Source organism: Globicephala melas, chromosome 18 (assembly GCF_963455315.2).
Source record: "Globicephala melas chromosome 18, mGloMel1.2, whole genome shotgun sequence".
NCBI lineage: Eukaryota > Metazoa > Chordata > Mammalia > Artiodactyla > Delphinidae > Globicephala > Globicephala melas.
The window spans coordinates 3,421,190-3,440,822 of record NC_083331.1 but is presented as its reverse complement, the minus strand read 5'-3'; the positions used below and the strand labels follow the sequence as shown (position 1 = coordinate 3,440,822).

Here is a 19,633-nt window from a genome sequence, read left to right as displayed (position 1 = left end):
AGGAGGGAGGAGATTCTTGTAAAGTAACCTCAATGCTGCTCTACTAGACAGCAATTCAGTCTTTTATGGACATAAAATATGCTTTTATATTTGCTACCCAGACTAGCACGCTCTCAAGGAGGATGTAAGGAACATCGGCAATAAAAATCAAAGCGGGTCCATAAACCTAACATCAGGAAATACAGATTGAACTACTTCTGTTTCACCGTATAGTTCAGACACTGTGTGCACACATTCTATCCCCAAAAATACCATCATGAAACTTGAGAGCCTAGTTAGCCTATAGACCAACCTTTCTGTCCTAAAATATCCAAAGCAGCAAATAAGTTGTAAGTTACATTCAATAAATGTTTTTATTATCTGAAAGCAAAAACTTACAAAATCTTCTACAATCTCTTTGATGCCTGCGATTGTTAAAATAATGATCAATGGCACCAGGGTGGTATATCTTCCTGTTGGAGAAACATCTGGAATTTGCTGTAAGATAGAGAGACCAAAAGCGGGAAGTTGGCAAATTAAAATCCTCTCCAAGAAAAAGAAAATATGGCTCACACTCCTTGCTCCTCTGCAGTTCTGTTGCATTCATTTCTGTTACAAAGCGATTACCTTATTTTAAGAGCTAGCTAAGTCCATTACCTATTTTCAAAATTCTACCCAACGTCGTTTTGTGTTTGGATCAGAAAAGAGGGTTAGAAGTCGGATCCCGCAGTCTTCTTTCAGTGCCTCTTTTCGTAACTGCAATTATCCTCAAGCAAAGAAGGATATACCTAAAGAAGTCTCCCTTTATGCAAAGATCCCATTTGTTCAAGCAAACAGTAATTGGATGAAGGAGGCACATTTCATTCAAGTCTGATGACCCTTTCTCGGTTAAGCGACCTTTTTAGCAAGATCTTATTTTGCATACAATTAAGGTTATGAATTTTAAGTAACTTTTTAAAAAATGTCACCTGTAATAAGGCAATGAAGAGGAAGAAGGCATTGGCAGCTCTCCTGATCTGCTCGTACAAGAATCGAGGTAGAAACGTCAACACGCTGTACTTGGCCGTACTGTGAGGACAAAGGAAAACGCTGCTGTCAGTTATGGATGTAAGTTCTAAAACACAGGAAAACAAAGTTTCCAAAATTACACAAGTGATTGTAAAAACAAAATATTTCAAAACTCAGTACAAGAACACTGCTGTGCTGGCCCTCTCCGTCTTGTAAAAAGACACCTTTCCTACGAAAATCTTCTAATGGGATCTCTGTTTTCAAACTTTGATACATACGTGTTCATTTAGTGTCACACGGTGTAACCAGGGAAATGTACCCACCTTCTAGGAGCCTTGTGCTATGAACACACTAAGCGTATACACGATGTCTGTATAGATAAAGATACGTATCAAAGATCACAAAACAGAAAGAGGCACATGTTCCCAAAGCAGTAATATACGAACACAGAGAGAGGTGAAGCATCTGCCTAGTAACGCACACAAACCAAGGTAGAACTGTTACCCCAGGATTGCTGAGTCACTACAGTTCTTATCACAAAGCCGCTGATTCAACGTAGAACGTCCACTGTATCAAGCATGCCCTGGTAACGGGCGTGTGGTTGACAGTTCAATGTGTCCCTCTGGACACTCAACACAGACATTTTATGCTCAGCCACACCTGAATGAACCCCCCTTCCACACATCCTTCATTCAGCCACCTTCACTCACACTCCACTTCCACGTGAGACATCCTCTCCTTCCACCCCGTGTCTCCAGGACTAATCTTGCCCTCCCATGAAGTGTGGTCCAATTCGCGAAGGCTCTTCTTCCTCCAAGTCACAGGGTGATGTTTACACCTCCGTAATATAGTCTCTGCTTTGCTTTGTATTATATTTATGTACCCCCAGAATAGATTCTTGGAACAGTACGAATGTTTACTTTGTTAAAAAAACAAATAACAGACCCAAAATGGAGTCACCTGTGCTCAGCCCACATCATCAAACTGAGACTCGATGCCTGACCTAATTGCAGCTTCAGCCTGTTCCAGGAATCTAATCTTAACCAGTCAGTCTGGAATCACCTGGTCAGCACTAGGGAGGTTATCAACCTGATACGCCCCAAAGGAATGTGACTTTGCCCCAAACAATTGACTCTTAGCTAGTAACTTCCTTGTCCCACTGTTTTTTACCTATAAAAGTCTTCCACTTTGTACAACTCTCAGAGCTACTCTATCTGCTCGATGGGATACTGCCGAACTCATAAATCACTGAATAAGATCTTTAAAATTTACTCACCTGATTTTTTTTTTAAAACAACTTCTACTTTGTATGTTCCTAGCACATAGCAGATCATCAACGAACAGTGCAATAATGGAAAGGCATAAACTGGGGACCTGAGGGATAAAACGAACCATACCTCCTTTAGCTGCTCAAAGCCTCATCCATAAAAATACCTGCCGAGTCTGAGCTCACCTTCTGAAGCCACCTCTTACCTGAAGTATAGTCTTGAGAGGTTTTCTGGGTTTAAAATACACATTAATTAGAAGCACCAAAGAGAAGAGCCAGGCGCTCAGAAGACAGAGCACCTGAGGCACATGTACTTCTATAACACCTGACGGTGACCAAACCTGGAGTGACCGAATGAAATGCCAAAACTGACAACTCGGGCTTCCCTGGGGGCGCAGTGGTTAAGAATCCACCTCCCAATGCAGGGGACACGGGTTCGAACCCTGGTCCGGGAAGATTCCACATGCCGTGGAGCAACTAAGCCCGTGCGCCATAACTACTGAGCCTGCGCTCTAGAGCCCGTGGACCACAACTACTGAGCCCGCGAGCCACAACTACTGAAGCCCACGTGCCTAGAGCCCGTGCTCCGCAACCATAGAAGCCACGGCAATGAGAAGGCCGTGCACCGCAATGAAGAGTAGCCCCCTGCTCTCCGCAACTAGAGAAAACCCGCACACAGCAACGAAGAACCAAAGCAGCCTAGATAAATAAATAAAATAAATTTATTTTTTAAAAAACTGACAACTCAAAACACACAGCAGCCTGAGGCCATATGATGGGGGCGGTGGGGAAGGAATGGGATGGGATGGGATAGCTCCATGTACCATTTGTGGCCACTGCTGCAGGGAAGATCTGGTGTCACAGCCTGGTGTTTTGCAATACACAATGATTAAGAGTCATCCTTAAGACAGAATTATGTCTAGCCTTCTTCTGAAGGCGCTGTGATACTGTGATTTATTACAAGAAACATATATTTGGTCTTCATCCCAGTTACTGGCACAGAGCTCCTAAAACCTTTGGGATTTCTGTTGTGTTGAGAGCGATAAAGGTATCTTTTGTTATGTCAATGAGGTGACTCATGGAAAGTCCCCAGGTAACCTAAGGATGGGGGCTGGATGCCAGGGGAACCAACCACATGATTGGAGGGTTGAAACTTTCAGTCCCACCCCCTCCTAAGAGAAAAGAGGGGCTGGAGATTTCAATCACCGACAGCCAATGATTCTATCAATCACGTGTCTGCAATGAAGCCTCCATAAAAAGCAAAAGGACAGGTTTGGAGAACTGAAGACCCAAGGGAAGATCTGATGTTGCCATTTAAGTCTATAGACCATCTGCTGGCAGAATTCCTTCTTCCTCAGGGAGGTCAGTCTCTGTTCATTCAGGCCTTCACCTGATGGATGAGGTCCACCCACATTACGGTGGGCGATGTGCTTTACTCAAAGCCCACCAATTTATCCATAAATGTTAATCTCATCCAAAAGGTACCTTAAGAGAAACACCTAGAATAACATTTGACCAAATGTCCAGGCGCCCTGGCCCAGCCAAACTGACACATAAGATTAACCACCGCAGGCATATCCCGATTCAGTGGGTCTGGAATGGGTCTGAGATTCTGCATTTCTAATGAGTTCCCAGGTGCTGGTCTGAGAACCACACTGAGCAGCAGCTACCCCTGAGGAGGTAGATGTGTTCAAGTCACCCATTTGAGTTCCACCCAGCTGAACAGGATACAATGTAACTGGATTCCCCGGGGGAAAGAAAATTGACAGGATGAAAAGGGTGCGTGAAGAGCTTCCCAGCAGAAGAGTTTTTTCACCAGCTGAATTCGTTACCCCAGAAGATTCCCCCTCAAACTGCACGTGTCAGCCTCCCTGACGGCCCGGCCAGGCATTGGCTGCAAGCACATCTCAGGCGTTTAGTGAGTCTGTAGGGCCTGGGGCACGGGGAGAAATGACCAGGAGAAAACAGGACTGTTTCCCATGGCTCACCCAGCTTCCCTCTAAGTATCTGTTAGATCAGTGTTTCCCGAAATCAGGTGACATGAAGAACGACCAGGGACTTGTCAAAAATCCATCCATCCATCCATCCTTCCACAGGTATTTACTGAGCCTTATCTATGTACCAGGCACCGTGCCCAGCACTGCGGGGAATCAAAGGGTCACAAAAGCATTATCGCAAGGGAATTACATTCTAGAGACAAAACGACACTTTAAAACCAAATAAAATATGCGGCAGGATAGATAGTGAAGAATACCGTGGAGGAAAACAGACCAGGGATGGAGGACACAGAAGAGGACACTGCGGGGTGAGGGGGGCGGGAGCAGGGGAAGAAGTTATTTTCGACAGTGATCAGGGAATGTGTCACTTAGAAGGTGACCTGTGAGCAAAGGCCTAAGGGAGGTGACGAAGCAGGAACCAGCCACGTGGATGCACAGAAAAGAAATCTGCAGAGAGAGGGAACAGCGCGCACAAAAACGCTGAGAGGGAGGGCAGCCGCCGTCCTCCTGCTGCAGGGGCAGGGAGGGGACCGGGGGGCGGGGCGATGGGGCTGACTCAGGCCCTGCAGCTCGTGTCCCCACTGGCCTTTCTGTCTTCAGGAGACAGGAAGTCTCTGCAGGACTCCGAGGATAAGACAAGGTCTGCCGACAAGGCCAACCTGCAAACCTCTCTCCGGGCCCCTGACCCAGCAGGGAAGGAACGTGGCTACGTGTGTGGTGGGCACATTCCTCGTGGAAACTCTTAGGAGCTGGCGAGTATGGGAAACAACATCAGAAAACAGGGCCTGGAGACACGTGGGTCAGGGGCTCCCTCCCGTCACAACAAAAGCACTTCCAGCATCTGACCTCCGGAGGGCAGCCCCGGAACCCGGGGTGATGCCTGAGTGCAATTTTCCAGCCGGGAGAAAAAATCCTGTTCTCCAAAGGCAAGTCTAACAACGCAGTAGCTGCCCACAGACTAACTTCTCTGGACCACAAGCCTCCGGAAGCCCAGCAACCAAACTAGCTTAACACGCTCCTTCCAGATGTGAACAGTAACCCACACTGGGGTGTTCTCCTTCTCGGGCCTCACGTGGACAAATACATTTCTCGTACGTGCCCAAGGTAGCCTCAGCAGTCAGTGTTTACTGGAAGACCGGGGGGCCCCTTTAAACCCCTTCACAGAAGCTGACTCTGTGAGCTGACCAGTGGCTCCATGACCCTGTTCTGGGAACCCTCCCTCTCCCAGCTCCCTGCAGGAGACCTTCCACCTTTCTGCTCTCACATGTTCGCTCAGCAAGGAGTTCCGGATTACTGAAGGTAAAAGACACGGCCTAAGACGGCCATTCATGTCCTCATAAACAGCTTCATTCATTTATCCCTTAAGAGTACATTACACACCAACCCCTAAGAAAGAGCCATGAGACCAGTATATACAAAGCCCCCGGGGGACCCCCTGCCACTCCCGTTGACAACGGGCCTCACCGCACACCTGGGACTCGCCCAGGAGGACGTGCCGACAGACAGCCCGCCGCGGACAGGTCCTCTCCCCTGCCGTGGACTCCTGACGCAGTCAGTCGCCCCTCCCAAATTATATTCTGGAAACCTTGAACGCAAAAATCCCTGATCACCAGGGCCCGTCCATTGTCAAGATAGGCCCACCTCACTAGAAGGTTTTACTTCATTTTACTGAGCTACTGAAATTTCACCAGTTACAAAGAACAGACTAATAAGCTCATTTCCAAACGTGGACGTGTTTATTTTCAACACTTTTCCAGTTTGTCTACAACTGGAAAAGATGTGCTAGATACCGCCTGGCCTCATAACCTGTTCCCAGAATGCAGTCACTGGACCTGGACCAGTACTGAGAGTGCCGTAATTACTCACAGCACTTCATCATAGACCGTGCGGGCTGAAAAATCAGCCTAGTCTTTACAATACACATCCAATGAGAAAAATGGGTTGAGTCCTAATCGATCAGCTTATAAATATACCTTTGAACATAAGTTCAGAAATTAGACACCCCTGTAATTCCCATTAAACAGCATGAGTGTCCTGTTCCTATCACATTTCTAATTTGGTTTTTTTTTACTCAATACATTATTCAATGAATAGCTTTGGACACAAGGCAATTTATCTCACATAGAAACGTGGGCTGAAAAGAAGATAACAGAGAGAAGGCAACATTTTGAGCACGGAGCTCGCTGCCAGGCGAATCTTTCGGTGAAGAAAACTCCCAGGCAAGCAGTCCCGAAGGCCAGACATTAGACATGCCTACGGCTAACATCTTTAAACATGGCACCGTGGAAGAGTAGGTTTGATTCGTTTGCTTTACGAGAAAACTTGGCAACTTTCTGCTACAAAATCAGAAGAAAAGGAGTTTGAGACTCTGACTCAATTTTACATGGCAAATCTCAAAGGATCCCTTTCCGTGGGATTTCCCATCTTCAGTAAAAAGATACAGCAAATACCTCTTATGAAACTACCTGGCCTAAAGGCAGACAAGCACAGGAGTCACAGTTCAGGCCCAATCCCACCACTGCCACCAAAGAAAAGCACTATGGGTCAGTCTATTGAATTACAACACCCTTGGCCCTTCACTGAGAACTCAGTATATCCTTTCCAAACCCAGAGAAACAAGCCCTAACAAAAGGAAAGGGTTAAGGCTGCCCTGGAAGTCAAAGGTGTGACATGACTCTGAAAATCAGTTACGGGAGCAGAAGCGCTCAAATCCATCCTGCAGGTCTCTGCCCTCAGTCACAGAGGCGGTGTCGCTGCTGGTCGCAAAGGGAGGTCACCGTGACTGTCCAAGAGGTCACTCCCAAGCAGGTAGAGCCCAGGAGCTCCAACCATGAGTGACATCTACATGGGCGACCAGCAGAGGTGGAGTCAGGGTGCAGAGCTCACTGGTGTGGGACACACACAAACCTCACTTGGAGCTGAACGTAAAGCAAGTCTGTCTCTCCTTTATCATTTTATTTTTGTCTGTTTCTCACATGACTGCCAACCTTCATCCAAATGTTTAATTTTTTTTTTTTTTTTTTTGCGGTACACGGGCCTCTCACTGTTGTGGCCTCTCCTGTTGCAGAGCACAGGCTCTGGACACACAGGCTCAGCGACCATGGCTCACGGGCCCAGCCGCTCCGCGGCATGTGGCATCTTCCCGGACCGGGGCACGAACCCGTGTCCCCTGCATCGGCAGGCGGACTCCCAACCACTGCGCCACCAGGGAAGCCCCAAATGTTTGATGTTAATTACAAATTTCCTGTTGGGTTCTGTGCACTTTCCTGAATGCCGAATAAGCTAAGGATGCTGCTGAAGTTCCCGGAAGTGAGCACACCCATGGAGGCGCTGGTCAGAAACTGAACACAGAGACACGAGGGGCCTAAGTCTTTATGTATGGGATTCGACAGCATAAAGGCCAATCTCAAGGGCACCTGGCTTCTGACTCCCCACTGTAAAATGGACCCACACATTTCACACTTCTGCCTACTCAGGCACCATTAAAATAGTAGAAAACTGTGTAAAAATACACTGCCACGTTTTTAAAATCTAGGAGCGGAATTATCAGCTAAGGAGTTTCTCCACCCCCCCCCCACCCCCAAAATAGACTCCTTTCTGCTTTTGGCAAGAAAGATGTCTCCTTGCCTCTAAAATGCCTTCTGAGAATGAGCCATGGGAAAAGAGGGGCATGCAGAGGGGCCTGGGGCCTGAGGAAGGGCCCTGGGCTGTGAGGCAGGCAGCCTGACCTACCAGAGAAGACAGGTCAGTCCATTTTCAAGAGAGCAGAGGGTCGCTGCATTCGTTGGGGTTCCCCAGAGAACCAGAACCAATAGGATGTACATGTACATGTATGGGCTCACACAAGTCCCAAGATCTGCACTCGGCAAGCTGCAGACCCTGGAGGGCCGACAGTGTAGCTCTAGCTCAGAGGCAGGAGCAGACGACATCCCAGCACGAAGCCTGTAAGGAAGGAACAGTTCCCTCTCACTCAGCCCTTTGTTCTATTCAGGCCCTCACCTGATTGGACGAGGCCCACCCACACTGGGGAGGGAAATCTGCTTTACTCAGTCCGTGAATCCAATGTTAACCACGTTCAAAATCACCCTCACAGAAACACCCAGAATAATGTTTGACTAAATATCCGTCAAGTTGACATAAATTCACCATCGCAGTCACCTATTAGGCAGGACTGACCTAGGAGAGCCTCCTGGAGAGAAAGGAGGTACCTGGGCACAAGGACACTCAGAGCAGCCAGTTTGGGGGCTCACCCCACCACAAGGACACTGGGGCTGGTAAGCAGTACTGTGAAACACCTCCTGTAGCTTAACAGTGCCGGGACCCGGCCCTGCCCTGCCCACCAGAGGGCCCAGGACCCTGCCCCGCCCACCAGCCGCGAGCAGCCTCTACACACGGCAGGGCCTGGCAACCAACCAGAAGAGGGGCCAGCTGCACCCACCAGCACACCGACAGTGGTCAGCACCGCCACAGCAGAAGGGCCCATGCAGCCCACATAAAGGGTACCCCTAGAGCATACAGCTCTGGTGACCAGAGGGGAGTGTCCCGCTGGTACCCACAGGGCGTCTCCCTCATAAGGCCACTTCCGCAAGATCAGGAAGCATAACCAACCTACCTAATACATAGGAATAAAAGCAGAGAATGAGGCAAAATGAGGTGACAGAGGAATATGTCCCCAACAAAGGAAGAAGAAACCCCAGAGGAACTAAGGGAAGTGGAGATAAAGCAATCTCCCTGAGAAAGAGTTCGAGGTAACGACCATAAAGATGCTCAAAGAACTCAGAAAGGGCTTCCCTGGTGGCGCAGCGGTTGGGAGTCCGCCTGCCGATGCAGGGGACACGGGTTCGTGCCCCGGTCCGGGAAGATCCCACGTGCTGCGGAGCGGCTGGGCCCGTGAGCCATGGCCGCTGCGCCTGCGCATCCGGAGACTGTGCTCCGCAGCGGGAGAGGCCGCGGTGGTGAGAGGCCCGCGTACCGCAAATAATAATAATAATAAAACATAACAAAAGGTTGCAAAATATACAGTGTTCTGATGGAAAAAATAAGAATTGATATGTAAAAAACAAAAATGTTCCAGGAGAAAAATGAGACAGGAAAAATAAGTTATACTAGAAAGGAGACAAACACGATATACGACTTCACTAATTCACCCTGAAGTAAGTAAGTTAAATCTTCATCTATAAGAATTCAGAGAGATGTCTTCTAAACCTAACTTAGAAATACAGTGGAAACCACCAAAAGAATTAAAAACAGTGGTTGCCGTTGGTGGAACAGAATCAGAATGGGAGAGACAGGGCTGGAAGCTACTGATTTTCATGATAAGCTTCCACAGTATTGGAACTTTTAACTACCTTATGTATTATTTTAATAAATATTTTAAATAAAAATTAATAGTACCAGATGTAACTGTCAAGGGGCCATCAGTTCTTGGATGTTTAGCTAATTTCAGGAATGGTTGTACGTAAGGAGCTGTTTATTAGAACATGAAATTAGGCTGAAGACCTAGTTTACTCGTATACTGCTTCCCACCACAAAATGAGATAGTTACACTCATATCTGATATTCAATCACCTCCTTCCGCCAGCAGCAACTGCGCCCCGGGTCACGGACAAAAGGAAGGGAATTTTAACCTGCCCTCCGTGAGTCTAACAAGAAGCAAACACCCAGAGCCTGGCACCCAGAGTACAAAGTGTTTACACACTCGTTGCTTTGAGAAGAGCAGTCTGGCTTTCAGGACTGGAGTCTTCACCCTGTAACTCAGCCCACGGGAGAAATGAGAGTAAAGTTCCTCCCCCTTAAATGGAAGTCACTTTATTCTGTAGCATTTTAGCTCTTATTCAGTTCTCTTGCTTCCTTTCATCCTCTGCTAAATTCCTAGAACATCTCTCTTCTGCTCATCAAACCACATCCTTCTCTTCTGAGCCAACAGCCCAAGGGGTCACCTTCTCTGCAAGCTTTTCTCTATTCACGTCTACCCAGTGCACCATCATTTCAACTGTGTGTGTGAGTATGAGTGTGGGCGGGGGTGAGGGGTAGGGGAAAGAGAGCAGGGAAAGCAATTCTCTCTCCTCTGACCGTTGAGCTCTAGGTTGGCCACATCAAATAAGTATTCCCTTAACCCCTGTGCTTGCCTTGCGGGTGGAGAGCCCAGAGCACACCTCAGACCAGCAGCAGCACAGCGCCCTCTGCTGGCCGGTCGTCACCGCAGTGTTTCTGCCAGGTAGACCTCACTGCCCCATCCAGTCTGAGCCAGACCACGGTCCTCAGTCGTTCTCCAACAGAAGCTTCAATTCACCCCATGCTCAGAGGGTTCAAATCCGGGGCGGGGGGGCGGGTATAAAACGCACTAACCAGGAAGCTTGAGCTGTGAGCTCAGATCAAGGTCCGCACAACATGAAACTGTGTTAGAACGTGGCTACAGGAAGCAGGAAAGTGATGGCAAGAAATAAAAATACAGTGGGACGCACATATGGCCACCTTACCTTTGATAAAGGAGGCAAGGATATACAATGAAGAAAAGACAGCCTCTTCAATAAATGGTGCTGGGAACACTGGACAGCTACATGTAAAAGAATGAAATTAGAACACTCCCTAACACCATATACAAAAATAAACTCAAAATGGATTAAAGACCTAAATGTAAGGCCAGACACTATAAAACTGTTAGAGGAAAACATAGGCAGAACACTCTGTGACATAAATCACAGCAAGATCCTTTCTGACCCACCGCCTAGAGAAATGGAAATAAACCCAAAAATAAACAAATGGGACCTAATGAAACTTAAAAGCTTTTGCACAGCAAAGGAAACCATAAACAAGACGAAAAGACAACCCTCAGAACGGGAGAAAATATTTGCAAATGAAGCAACTGACAAAGGATTAATCTCCAAAATTTACAAGCAGCTCATGCAGTTCAATATCAAAAAAACAAACAACCCAATCCAAAAATGGGCAGAAGACCTAAACAGACATTTCTCCAAAGAAGATATACAGATTGCCAACAAACACATGAAAGGATGCTCAACATCACTAATCATTAGAGAAATGCAAATCAGAACTACAATGAGGTATCACCTCACACCGGTCAGAATGGCCATCATCAAAAATTCTACAAACCATAAATGCTGGACAGGGTGTGGAGGAAAGGGAACCCACTTGCACTGTTGATGGGAATGTAAATTGATGCAGCCACTATGGAGAACAGTTATGGAGGTTCCTTGAAAAACTAAAAATAGAACTACCATATGACCCAGCAATCCCACTACTGGACATATACCCTGAGACAACCATAATTCAAAAAGAGTCATGTACCACAATGTTCATTGCAGCTCTATTTACAATAGCCAGGACATGGAAGGAACCTAAAAGTGTCCATCGACAGATGAATGGATAAAGAAGATGTGGCACATATATACAATGGAATATTACACAGCCATTAAAAGAAACGAAATGGTGTTATTTGTAGTGAGGTAGATGGACCTAGAGTCTGTCATACAGAGTGAAGTTAAGTCAGAAAGAGAAAAACAAATACCATATGCTAACACATATATATGGAATCTGAAAAAAAAAAAGGTTCTGAAGAACCTAGGGGCAGGACAGGAATAAAGACACAGACGTAGAGAATGGGCTTGAGGACACGGGGAGGGGGAAGGGTAAGCTGGGACGAAGTGAGAGAGTGGCATGGACATATATACACTACCAAATGTAAAATAGATAGCTAGTGGGAAGCAGCTGCATAGCACAGGGAGATCAGCTCGGTGCTCTGTGACCACCTAGAGGGGTGGGATAGGGAGGGTGGGAGGGAGATGCAAGAGGGAGGGGATATGGGGATATATGTATATGTATAGCTGATTCACTTTGTTACACAGCAGAAACTAACACACCACTGCAAAGCAATTATACTCCAATAAAGATGTTAAGAAAAAATAGGGTGGGAGACAAGGGACCCCAGTCTCCATCCTCGCTTCCAGGTCCCTCTCCCCCTCTCCCCCTCCCCCGGAGCCCTCCATCAACCTTTGCAAAAGCAAATCCCGTTGCTTCTTAAAACCAAGTCAAACCTCTCGTCAACGTCTTAACCACTGGCCAATCCTGAGGTCATTAGATACTCTGGCCTTTTCTGAGCTAAGAGGAGGTGGGTAGGTGCCACCCTGCAGGGAGGAAGCGGAGGGTGGCGACGGCACCATTCTCAGCTCCCCAGGTCCTGTTTTGTTTTTACCCAAATCTGACCCTTATAGTCCTTAAGAGCAACACGCCAGGACAGCGGGGCTCACACAGCTGTCGGGGAGGGAGATGCCAGCCAAGGGGAGAGCTGAGCAAACACCCAACTCCGTTCAGGAAGGGGGATCCTGCAAGGAGGGAGGTGGCGCTGGGACAAGAGTACAGTCATCTCCGGGACACCACCTAGCAAGGAGCCGCCAGGGGACAGGAGGGGCAGGGGGGCTCACGAGTGAAGCCCAAGGACATCGCTGTGACCAACGAAACCACCGGAGCATCACGCTTACTCGCTGCTGGATGGACGTGGACGGAAGGCGTCCGAAAGAATCAGTGGGAAGATAGTGGTGACTGTGTTTGCAAACAGTTATAAAAATGTCAGAAGCTTCAATTCACTTTTTATCCTGCTGTTTTCAGTTTTTTGAACAGAGATGAAGGTCCTGTGACTATCAGAGAAGCAAAGCTCTTCTAAAAACCCACAGGTACCAGGGTCCCTGCCCCTCCAAAAGCGGAAACAAAGAAACAGAACACAGGCTGCGTCCCCTCTCGTCTCCCCTCTCGCTGTACCTGCCGCCTCCCTCACTGTCTCTGCCAAAGCGGCCTCCATACCTTCTCTGCTGCGGCAGCGGTTGGGCTCCCAGGAAACCTAATAAAACATTTATGCGTGTTTCAATCCTCCGCAGTGGCAGGAAGGTCAAAGCCCCCCCACCAGGCACAAAGCCCCCTCGGGACAGTCTCCAGCACACACAGAAGTCACTGCGGCCAATCCAGGCTGATCTCTTTACCTCACTGGGGTTTTTCGTTTCCCCAAAGGTTTAAAAAAACACTAACACGTGTTCCTCAAGGAAGCAAAGCCCAGCGGGCCCTCCACTGCGGCGCAGTGACCCGCATGTGGCTCCCTGGGTTCTCTGGGCCACGGGGCGGGGGGGGGGGGGGGGCGGGTGTCAGCTCCCTCCCCAAACCACCAGGTCGCTGCTCCGGTCCCTCCCCCTCCTCTAACCATCCCCCCACCAGCCTGGCTCCTTCCCTCTGAAGCCCCTCCCCCTGCCGTGGGGGAAACAGGACTTGATTCACCTCGACCCCCAGCTCCCTAGCTGCCGCTGCTCCTCGGGCCTCAGCCCTTCCCATCCTCTTAGGAAGGGACGGTTCTCCTGTCCGCGTCCAAGTCCACGGGCTGCCCTTTAACCCCGGGCACCTCCACCAGGCTCTCGTACCATCCGACGGTCCAATACCTCAGCCTTCCCTCCCGCCCTTCACTGCTGACCCCTCAACCTTTAAACATGCTCACGACTCTTCCTAGCAAGATCTATTTTTATATAAAATCATGCCCGAGCTTCTCCCCTTCATCAGCCTCTCTCTCTTCATCGACTCATCTCTGCGGAAGGGTCCCTACCCACCTCCCTCCTCAAAGGGCCATCCTTGGCTTCTGTACCCTCCTCCCCGGGTACCATGTCCCCTCCCTCCTTTGCTGAGTGGCCCTTAGACAGGACCCTCTCGTTCAACATCCCCAAGGGTCTTGTCCCCTCACTTCCGTATCTCAAATCGCCACCAGTGTGTGCACGGTCACCAAATCCACCTCCAGCCTTGACCTCTACCACAAGCCCTCCCTGGACCAATATATTTACCTCTGGACACACCTGCCTGCCCATCCCAGACGTGCAAGGTCAGTGTGGTCCAAACTGATGGCTCCGCCCCCCGTTTCCCATTTGGTTAGTGATTCTATGACGGGTGCCAGTAGCCACGCCCAGGAGTCCAGAAAAAACGCAAAAATAGGAGATGGAACAAGTGACAACAGAGGTCAGGCGCCCCCAGTGAACAGAAGAAGAGGGTGGGATTCGGTGGGGATTCTGTTACTTAGAAAAACTAAGAGCCAGTTCACGAGCAACAAACACAAACGTGAACAAAAAGAAAGCAAAGGCTGCACTATGACGTCAAAATTAAGTCTAAGGCCAAAGCAATGACTAAGGCCAAAATACTCACTGCAGCCACATCACCACCAGCATGGCAAATCCTGTGCATTAAGTGACACAGCTCAAAGCATGTCAGGCAAAACTCAGGAGCGAGCTGACCCCCAAATCTGTGACAGTCTGGTAATAGCATTAGTCTCCTAACTGGATGGGTGCGAACATAGAAGAATGTAATGTAAGACTCTGGAGCCTACGGAGAATCTATCTCCTCCCAAATGCAGAGGGAGACCTGAGCCAATCTCTCACTCCTAGTCGTAGGGAACGAAGCAACAGGGAACCCGTGACACATTCACAGACCACCTGCAACACCTGCCAACGGGCGAGAGACACGGGTCCCGCCTGCCTCAGGCGCTAAGGACGGCAGGCGTGGGAGCTGCAACAGGAACTGGTCAACAGGTCAACGGAACCTGTTCCCCCAAGCCAGGCCACGGACTCAGGATACAGTCACCACAGGATTTCACAGCCAGAACAGCGCTTGAAAGATCTACTTCGAGACCCTCATTTGACACAAGAGGAAACCTAGGCCCGGAAGACAGGATGCTATGGCCAGATACAGCTGCACAGGTGCAGGAGAAGATGCAGCCCACGGTCAAGGGCAGCTTGAGACCCAGGACGATGGTAGAGGGGCAGCTTGCCTCCGGTGGGTCACAGACCCAGAGAAGATTGCGTTTTAGTAGTCCCCTCCTCCGTGTGGCAAAATTACATTCAGTAACAATCATGAAACTAAAACATATAAAATTGACCGGGAAGCAGCAAACACTGCCTTTATCAAGTTTTATCTGATCATGCCAATAAATACTAAAATCATAGTACAAGAAAAAGCACAACCCTTTGTTATAAAGCAGAAACTAACACACCACTGTAAAGCAATTATACTCCAATAAAGATGTTAAAAAAAAAAAAAGCACAACTATCTGTTCAATCATTTTTATATTTACATAACAGTTTGAATTTTGATCCTTTGGTTATAGGCTGCTACAACATTTACATCAATAATTGTCAAGTAACTCGTAGGTGAAATTTAACAAAACCAAAACATCTGTAAAAAAATATAATGTAGACAACTACTGAATCACACCACTAATGGTAGCTTTTTATTTTCTTGATTTGGTCTCCAATTTGCAAACAAGGAATAATTATGAAAATGTTTCCATTTTAAGATTTTTATTAAATCTAGTCTGTGTGCACGGGGGGCCAGAGGGTTACCTGGGACTGCTCCTAATCCCCATGTCGAATATAACATGTATTTAAAAGTAATAAAAATGCGCTAGTTTGAAGCACATACGTGTATTTATTTTATTGCCGACACTGCAGACCAATGCTGGTGCACGAGGACAAGGCACAGCAGACAGATTTTTAGTCGGTTTTACTGTTTGCACCTCGGGCAGGTGGCTCCTTGGTCCTCCACAAACTGTGGGGTTCAGGTGAGTTACGTACCTTTTTCCTGTGAATTGGGGATTCCAGCTCCACCTCGCCCACACCTCCCTTCCGGCCTCTCCTTAGGGGTGCAGGCTCAGATGTGGGAGCCTGGCCCCCTCACCTGGGTGCAGTCTGTACCGCAAGGTGAGCCTAAGGGGAAGGTGCCGTGGTAGTGAAAGTGCCACACGGCACGACTCAGAAAGAACACACCAGAAGGCTGCGCTGAGTCTTCTGCTCCTGGAATTCCTTTTCTAAGAGGCTGAGGGTGTGAGCCGGAAAGCAGAGGGGAACTAGCTGATCCAGGCCTGGATAACACGTGTGATCCCTAAGTCATCACCTGCACCCAAACCCACCAAAAAACTAAAGCAAAACGGGAAAAGAAACAAGTCACCAATGCCTTGCTTTTCCATCACATCCCCAACGGCAGCTCAGTGACTGGTGTGTACTAGACACTAAAAATAAATTGGCCAAATGAACACATTTTAAACTTCAGCTGATAGAAATGACTAAGCGTGCCAGCTATCACATTAAATCCCAAAGGCACCTGCATGTGAGGACAGACAGAAATCTGTTAAGTCTGAAGAACTGCCATTAAAAGCATGTAACTCAGCACCCCCCTTTCAGGAGTACTTTATATATAAAAGCAAAACATGAAAAGCACACAAAACACAAATTTCTGAGGCTTAAGTAACTGCTTTGGGGGTTCGGTTCTGTTCAATAAGCAATTAAGTAGGAAGGGAAATCTTAGAACAACGTGTGAAGCCAATTCCTATTTTCTGGTCAGTTCTGACCTTCACCTGTGGAAGAAAGTCATTCAGTGCAGTGCCGCGGGGCTGGGAGTGGGCTGGACAGCCAAGGGGGTGGGAGATGTGAGACAAGAAGGGCACTCTTCTTAAGAGATGTGGGACCCTCCTGTGTAAACCATAATGGAAAAGTATATATACATGTATAACTGAGTCACTTTGCCGTACGGCAGAAATTAACACATTGTAAATCAACTATACCTCAATAATATATTTTTAAAAAGAGAGATGTGAGACCCAAATCTTAAAAGACCGAAAGGCTTTAGCAAGGAAGGAGAAAGCACTCCAGGGAAAGCGCGTGATTAAAGGCCCAGGGAGCATCTCGCTGCAGTCAGAACACAGGATGAGAAGAAACAGGGGGAGATGGACCGGGAATCCAAGGGTAGAATGAGCACAGCCTTGCATACCTTACTGAAGACGCAACACAAGTAGAAATGGTCCCTGGATGAAGAATCCCAGAGCCTTCACTGTTCTAGAAAAATAACCCCCTGGAAGGGAAATGGTTGAGGGGTGGGGGTCACCGTAACAAGTGGAGAAAGAGAGCCTGAACCGGGGCAGGAGAAACCACCTGCTTGACAAGGCAGGTCTGGTTAAAGCCCATGCCCAATCCCACCAAGCGTCTTCCCCAGCCTTCAATTCTCCATCCTGGTCCAGGAATATCCCAACTTTCCCAGGACCATCAGGGGAAAATGGGTAAAGTCGACGGGAGAAATAGGGAAGAAAATAAGTCATTTGAGTTTCCTTTAAACTTTTATACCTATTTTGAAAAATGGGGCTTTTTTGTACCATGGTACACAGCAAGACGTAAGATCAAGCACAGGAGAATCAAAGGATGGAGACACCATAAAAACAATGACAGCTTGATAGAGTCCTGAAACTCCCGACAATGGTGGAGAATTACTATTTCAAAGGGCAGTAAGAAGATTACAGGAGGCGTCCGGAGTAGACAGATTCAGAGAGACAGGAAATAGAACAGTGGGGGTCAGGGGGAGTGTGGGTGGGGAGGCTGGAGGGATAGAAAGTCTTAGTTTGGGAAGATGAAGAGTCCTGGCGATTGTCTGCACCATGACGTGAGTGTACTTGACCCTACTGAACCGTACACTTAAAATAATGAGGATGGTAAATTTTATGTTACGTGTATTTAGCACAATTAAAAAGGGAAAGAAAAAAAGCGATAGGCCTACATGACATATTATGAAGGACCGGAGAGGCGATATCCACGGTGCATCACGTTCTGGACATTTTCACACTTGGAGCCCCATGTGATCACAAGAAACCTCCAAGGAGATGTGCTTCCCATCTGACAAATGCGGAAATGCAGGAAATTACTGGCACAGGTCATTCAGCCAGAAATCAGGAGAGCCAAGACCTACAGACCGGATTTGCTTCGCCCACTTTACTTCACTTTGATGGCCTTTCCTCCTCGCGCTATTCAAAAAAAAAAAAAAAAAGTTTACACTGCTAGTTTTTTCTGTTACTATTTTTCCAGTAAGTACTTAGCAATTTAAAATTCTCTGTGATAACCTCAGGCAAACACTAAAATTAAATCTTAAAAATCAGGTTTAAGCAAAACGAAAATGTTTGTGTTTGTTCCTTACATCCACTCAGCCTACTCAAGGTGCACTTTTTTTTTTTTTTTTTTTCGGTACACGGGCCTCTCACTGTTGTGGCCTCTCCCGCTGCGGAGCACAGGCTCCAGACGCGCAGGCTCAACGGCCATGGCTCAAGGGCTCAGCCGCTCCGCGGCATGTGGGATCCTCCCGGACCGGGGCATGAACCCGCGTCCCCTGCATCGGCAGGCGGACTCTCAACCACTGCGCCGCCAGGGAAGCCCTGCACATTATTTTTTAATCTCTACTAACACAACACCAAACCTGGTGGGTTGTTTTTTTTTTTTTAACTCAAGTGATCATATACAAAGTTTAGTGGAAAGTTATTGCCAAACATACTATCTAAAATGCAAATGACGGGAACATCAAAATTCATAAGGCACTCAGTCAGACACTGTTTACAGTGTTTTCTGCATATTAATTCAGTAAATATGCATATTAATTAATTAATCCTCACAATAACCCCGTGACATACGCACTGCAGGACGGGTGACAATAGGATCGCCTTCAACAAAATCACCACGTGCTAGTTTCCACCCCAGACCAAATAAACAGATTTTTCTTATGCAATGTAAGGTTTTTTAAAAAAATGATCTATATATCCTCTCTCCAACCATGCGACAGGAGATGGGAAGCGCAATACGGCCTGTGGAGTGCAAGCATGAAGTGACCATCGGCACTGATGCTGTCTCGCAAAGGTTCCACGAAAATGCATTTGATCATTTATGGGCTACATCAACCTGGCAAAAAGGTTTTAGAGACAATTCACTTTTTTTTTTAATTTTACTGAAGTATACTTGATTTACAATGTTAACTTCTGCTGAACAGCAAAGTGATCCAGTTACACATATATGTTGATATATTCTTTTTCATATTCTTTTCTATTATGGTTTGTAGGATATTAAATACAGTTCTCCGTGCTGTACAGTAGGACCTTGTTGTTTACCCATTCTATATATAATAGTTGGCATCTGCTAACCCCAAACTCCCAATCCATCTCTCCCCGACACCCTGCCCCCTCAGTCAGCAACTATCTTCAAAGTCTTACTAAGCAGAGAACACATCTCAGACGTTACAACAAAGCTCTATCACTCAACTACTGCTCTATTCATTACGTTATAAACATTATTATTCCATGGACATATGTGGACCCATTTTTAGGTCGTTCTAATTTTTTAAATACCCGATGTATTTCAAAAAGTAAACAGCATATGAGTTTCTCAAAAAACCTAGCCATTCTTACTGTATTCATTTTTTCTAATTGTAGTATCTCAAAATATCAAAATTCATGAGGTCCCTTAGCCCAACAGTTCAAAAGAGCACGCGATGCATAATTGATTCATCTTCAGCTGCTAGGTGAGAAAACATACTTGGC

At 47.3% G+C, this 19,633-nt stretch overlaps 1 protein-coding gene across 2 annotated transcripts in view; it reads right to left on the bottom strand.

Moving 5' to 3' along the window:
- The window catches only part of LOC115866786 (phospholipid-transporting ATPase IB), a 529,444-nt gene that overhangs the window by 411,219 nt on the left and 98,592 nt on the right, over positions 1-19,633 (bottom strand). For both annotated transcript variants that reach the window (XM_060287727.1, XM_060287726.1), the window contains exons 3-4: positions 948-1,047; positions 379-477 (exon numbers count right to left, since the gene is read on the bottom strand). In XM_060287727.1, coding sequence (XP_060143710.1) covers positions 379-477; positions 948-1,047 — 199 coding nt within the window. The remainder of the gene's footprint in view (positions 1-378; positions 478-947; positions 1,048-19,633) is intronic.